Raw genomic sequence first — 6,277 nt, forward strand, 5'->3', positions numbered from 1 at the left:
AGAGAGAGAGAGAGAGAAAGAAAGAAAGAAAGAAAGAAAGAAAGAAAGAAAGAAAGAAAGAAAGAAAGAAAGAAAGAAAGAAAGAAAGAAAGAAAGAGGGGAAGAAAGATGGAAAGAAGGAAGAAAAGAAAGAGAGAGAGAGAGATAAATTAAGAAAGAACGACGCACAGGCTGCTTGTAATTTTCTTTTGGTTCTAAGACTCAAGACTCACACACCAGGCAGGTTAGGAAGAGATTTAGAACTATAATAAATCCTTCCCTGCTTTTCCGGCTTGTGCATTATCTCATTCAATAGGGAACATGGGGGGAGTCCTGATTTATGTGTTTGCCGGTTCTGTCCACACCATCGAGGCTCTGGAGGGAATTTTAGTTGCTGTTCTCTTTAACCAGATATAAATAGACTCCCTCAGTCAAGACCGCAGTCAATATTTTTAACAAGTTTCCCTATAAATCTCTGTACATAGAAACACCACGAGACTGGATCAGATCCTCTGGGCATGTGGATTGTTTGTTTTGTTTTGTTTTGTTTTGTTTTGTTTCATATTCAATTCCATCTGAGCATCTGTGATAAAGTTTTGAGATACTTCTCAAAAATTATTTACTTTTGAAATAAGGACTTTAGACAAATCCAGCTGTGATTCCTGCCAACATGGTTTTAGGACCGTTTTTACCATCAGAGCAATAATTTTTTTCCTACTTCTAAAGAGGTTTGTAGCACTGAATCTCATTATATACAACAGCGAACAAGGGTACAAAGGCATCCTTACTTTTCTATCTAGGGTAACACACCATCCACACACTGATCTCAGACAGATACCCGGATTTGGATTAGTGCTAAATATACCCATGTAGTGTATTTTCTGGCCACTGTTAGGTATTTTTTCATACATTTGATAAAAAAAATACCATAACAGAGAAACAAATAGTTTTGTATCCTAGAGACCATCACAATAGGGAAGGCTTGGGGGTGGGGGGGAGGCTCATTTAGAGGTGGCAGAAACCTGTAGTGGGAAGGACTAAATGTTAGAAATAATCTTCAAAGAACTACCTCTAGTGCCCCAATTCTGCCAGCTGGGCCCCACCTTTGAAATGGTTCCCTGATTTTGTGCTGTGGAGGATATTTTATATTCAAGCCATAATAGCAGCTCATCTGCTCATCCATGTCCTACCACTGATGTCTTAGTTCTGAGAAGTTACTCAGTTCTGTTTAAAAATCTCTCACTTCTTTAGTTTTATTTCACTCAACTAGCTTACACTAAGCAGTAAGAGAACTCTTTGTAAATCAACAGGTCAGGGTATGTGACTCTCCTGACCCATGTTTGCAGTGTACACAAGTGTCTCTGAGCTCTGGCTGCTGTTCTCCTCATCCTCACTTCCCCACCACCAGCCAACACAGTCAAATGATCTTCAACAGTCATCCAAAGTTCTATAGTGGGACAAGGCCCCTTCAATGTGTGCCTACAACATTTCTTCCTTTCCATTTCCCCTTCCCTCCCTCACTTCCTTCCTAAAATAAATAGCATGCTGCTTGATGCTAATCATATGGCATAGAGTGATCAATCCCATTTTACTAACTAGTTAGTGTTTGTTGAATGATCTCTATGTTCTAAGCTGAGCTAAGATTCGTACATTTCATTACTGGATTTTTTTTTCTAAAACAACTCAAGGGGGTGAACACTTTTGTCAATGCCTTTTTAATGAGTGAACTATCATACTGAAGGGTAGCTGTGTAACTTGTTCAAAGCCTTTGAGTCAGTGAGTCCATTTATGATATATGTTCAATCATATTTTCTAAATGGTAATATTTTCTTTAATATAATTTCATGATAACTCCTTAATGTACCCAACTTCTATTTTAGCATACTATACTCCTGTCAGAATTACATATGCCCTATTGACTCCCAGATACTTTTAAATGTGTCATTCACACTGAATTTATTGTGATGAGAATACAGAATGATATAGTTTTTTATTAAACCAGTATTTGATAACGTAACAATGACCAGAGGACAGCAGGTATCTTCTATTCATTTTCTGAAACAGGAAAACATAGCATACTGAAATTTGCAAACCAGGGAATTCAAAACTCCTTTTTGTACATTGATCAAAAGTATTATTCAATATTCCCTAGACAATAAACATTTCTTAACCAGAAGCTATTACTAACTGGATTGGTTCATCCCATGACTGCTTTCCAATACAGGGTTAACTCTTTTTTTTTGACAAGAATAAAAACTCAGTGGAAACAGTGTTAGATACACAGTTAGTCTATTTTATACAATATGGAGTATTCATAAGTTTTCAATTTTTCTTAGTGGATTAAAAGAGAATAGAGGGAAAATACTATAGTTGCCATTTCTATTGACAAAATCTTATTAAGAAAATTAAATTTAAAAATACATCAAATTGTTGTCCAGAATAAATAAAATATTTTCCACTTACCAATAATATTTCTCAGTAATTGGAGGGAGGGTATCAAAAAATATTTCTCAAGTACTACCATCTGCTTTATGATGGTTCTTGTAACATCTCTACTCTCTAGGTAGATGTTTATTTCTCTAGGTTTATGGGGTTTTTTATGTGCTTAACCTATATTCTTGTTGATCTTATAAGAATGCCCATTGTATTCTTTATATATTGGGGGAAGCATCTGATAACATTGTCTGGGCAGCATAATTATAAGCTTGACTAACTTCATGAATTACAAGAGCAACTCTTAAAAGGTTAACACATTGCTTCTATTTATTTCTGGTGTCTGGGAAATAGGTAGATAATGAAAACAATCCTGGCGAATGATTCTTCAGGAAAGCTATGTGGAGTTCAGGCTTCCACTGTCATGTTTCTGAACCTAGAGGGGTCCAGTCATTACTGGTGCTGTGGTTGTCTGCCTTATACAGTGTATAGTATAATATCAATACTATGTGGACAATGACGAGTGCCACTCAATGAGTAAAGCGGAAGAAAGTGTTGGCTTAGTGCCTTTAATGACAATAATTTTCACTTTGCTTTCTATGAGCAACTTGTTTCTACTGTCAGTAAAAATAAAAAACAACAACAACAACAACAAACAAAAAACAAAAACCCGATAAAGTATTTGTCACTTACCAGGCCAGCAGTGACAAATATAGCTGTCAACAGTGTCTTCACATGTTGCGTCATTGTGACAAGGCTTTGACCAACAAAGAGGAATCAAGGACTCACAGTGCATCCCTGTGAATCCACTGCCCGTGCAGTCACAGTGGTAACTGGAGAGCAAATGAAATTTTCACATCAACTCTTGGTCATCTTGAGATCAACCTTCTTTATCCTGTCTCCATTTATCCATTAACCTGACACAGATGGTGGAGCGTTCATACTTACCTCAAAAGCACCATGGAGTTATCTCTGTAGACCTACATGGTTATGTGTTTTCACATCAACACCTTAGTATTATTGACTTGAAAAGTGACATGAAAAGATTCATGTAATACTATTTGGAAACTTTTTTCGGGCATAAATAAGACTTGCAAGATTATTATGGTAATTAAATATGTATAAAGGATAGAAACACCATCTCTTGCATCATCCCTTGTATATCAGGATACTGGGTTACAATTGAATGGTATAATAAATATAAGTACTCATAATTAAGTATATTATGATTACGGTGTTATTTTTTTATTACATGAATATTTTAATCTATTTCCTTTTTTTAACCTTTTATTGACTCTTTGTGAGTTTCACATCATGCACCCCAGTCCCACTCATCGGCACATCTCACTGTTCCTTCATATCTGCCCATCCTCCTCAAAATAACACACACACACACACACACACACACACACATACACACACACACCCCAGCACCACCACCACCACCACCACCACCACCAACAACAACAACAAAACAATCAAAGCATGGAAAACATATTATGGTGGAAGTTGTAGTATGTCAGTGTGTCCCACCATATATCCCTCTAACCACACATCTTCACATGCAAATGTTCATTGCAATGAGTCATTTGTCTGGTTCCAGATCTTTGGCTTCTGTGATACCACCAATATTGAATCCTCACTGGGACTCCTCCTGGTTATCCTCTTGTTGCCATGGAGATCCTGCAGCTTTGGAATAACAGGACTGATCTTTTCATGCATCTCAACCATCCATAGATGATATAGATTTTGGGGTGGGCCAACTCAGAGCCCTGGATCTGGGCCTGGGTAGTAGCTGAGCTGGTCAAACCTCTGGCTCTACTTTATTGGTACCACCAGGGTAAGCTCTCCAGCACTGCTCTGTCTAGGCCACCCAATGCTGGCAATAAGCAGGTGGCAGGGTCAGCTCTTCTGTTTACATGCCCTTGGGACTGGCTCACCAGTATCCATGCCTCTAAGAGCCAGCTCTACTGTGCTGCCCAGTTGAGATGCAAGGTGCAATGCCCATTCTCCCAAGTTCTGCAGCCTGTGAAGAGCTGGGCTCACCCGTGCCTTGGCCATCAAGGCCACCTCCACTCTGTTGCACAGGGAAGTGCAGGGCCTGCTCTTCTGAGTGTTACAGCCAAAGAGGGGAGAGGTCTAAGTCTCCTGCTTTCATGACCACAGAACCAACTCTCTACTGCATGGTATGTAGGAATGGAGAGTGATGTCAGCTCTCCTGTTCTCATAACCCTAAGGCTGACTCAACCACACCTCAGCCACCAGGAGCAACTCTACTGTGTTGTTCAGGTAAAGTGCAGGGCCCACTAGCCAGAGTTTTCAGCTTGTGAGAGATGGGGCCAGCTCTCCAGAGACCTTCATGCAGTGAGAGGCAGGGCTAGTTGTGTGAAGTCCCTAGACATCCATGTGATTGCTGGCAGCTGTCCTAACCAGAGACATTTCCATGTTTGAGCTTCATACATTTTCATGCATGAGCCTCAGACATTATTATAGACCCCCGACTTCTGCTGCTGTGTAGCCATGGATTCAGACCTGGTTCTCAGAGGCAGCTCTGGCTGGGTCCTCATCATGGCCCCAGGTGGCGGGGCTGTCAACTGACAACAGGCTACTCCTCTCCACCCTCAAGTTTCCAGTTCCATCTGTCTTCATGATGCTCAAGCTGTTCCACTACTTTAACTCTCACCTCTGACCACCACACACTCGCACATTGTGGTTGCTCCCACTGCAGCCTGAGGTGTGTAGCTAGCAGGCCCCTGGGTAACTTCCTCCATCTGTGGTACATGATGTGTCAGCAAGCAGGGGTCTATGCCCTGCCTGTATCACTCATTGGAATGTAGGTCTTTGGGTAGCATGGCAGTATGGTGCACAGGTCTCTGTCTTTCTCTTTCCACACTGTGCTGCCTGGGCTTGATTTGATTTTTATGAATCTTAGGCATTGCTTTGGCCACCAAGGCAGAGACTAAACTAGGATGAACAAAGGCATCTGCTCTGCCCCTGACTGATGCAAGAACACCACCATCCACAAGCTGTCTCTTTTCCCATGGTGGTGGTAGTGAGAGAGGGGTCTTTCTACTTCTAATCATTCATTGACTAAATCTATCTCACAGTGTCACAAATCAACCCACTGGGGGATAATTGTTGAGTTTTTAATTTAAGGTGGCTCTAAATTGAGGTGATGCCTCTTTCTTCAAGAATTGAGGGTTGTAAAAATTAAAACTGGGCCTGCAAACTTACGTGAGGTAGAAAGGGCCTTGAGGGGATGCTTCAAGCACAGAACACTTACAATCCAGTCTCTGTGGCTGTGGATATTTACCACCAAGCACTGATAGTGGACTATTTAAGGATCTGGAAATGACAGATGTTGCAGGGACAAGGTTTTTATGTCTCAATTAGTTTTAAAAAATCTGCTCATAGCTTTTGTGTAATTAGAAATACTAAAAACTAGGACTAGAAAGAATGTTTAGCACATGAAGTTGCTTGCTGTGCAAGCCTGGGGGGGGGGTTGAGTTTAATCCCCAAACCTACACACACACAGACACAGACACACACACACACACACACACAGACACACAGACACACACACACATAGAGACACACACAGACACACAGACACAGACACACACACACACACACACGTGAATGCCCATAAACAATCATAAGGATTAAAATATTAAACTCTACTTTATGTGAGGTATTGCAGACACATGTTCTATATTAAAGGAACACATCTAAGTTCACAGAATTAAAGATTCCATTTAAAAGCTCCTTTGGCTTATTGATGGTGTCTTTTGCCTTGCAGAAGCTTTGCAGTTTCATGAGGTCCCACTTGTCAATTCTCGATCTTACAGCACAAGCCATTGCTGTT

The 6,277-nt window shown here is 40.5% G+C and overlaps 1 protein-coding gene across 2 annotated transcripts in view; it reads right to left on the bottom strand.

Annotated features, from left to right (window-relative positions):
* Crb1 (crumbs cell polarity complex component 1) overlaps nucleotides 1–6,277 on the bottom strand; it is a 176,745-nt gene that overhangs the window by 118,344 nt on the left and 52,124 nt on the right. For both annotated transcript variants that reach the window (XM_021170879.1, XM_021170886.1), the window contains exon 4: nucleotides 3,106–3,245. In XM_021170879.1, the coding sequence (XP_021026538.1) occupies nucleotides 3,106–3,245 (140 nt within the window). The remainder of the gene's footprint in view (nucleotides 1–3,105; nucleotides 3,246–6,277) is intronic.

Source organism: Mus caroli, chromosome 1 (genome assembly GCF_900094665.2).
Source record: "Mus caroli chromosome 1, CAROLI_EIJ_v1.1, whole genome shotgun sequence".
In the NCBI taxonomy this organism is placed as follows: domain Eukaryota; kingdom Metazoa; phylum Chordata; class Mammalia; order Rodentia; family Muridae; genus Mus; species Mus caroli.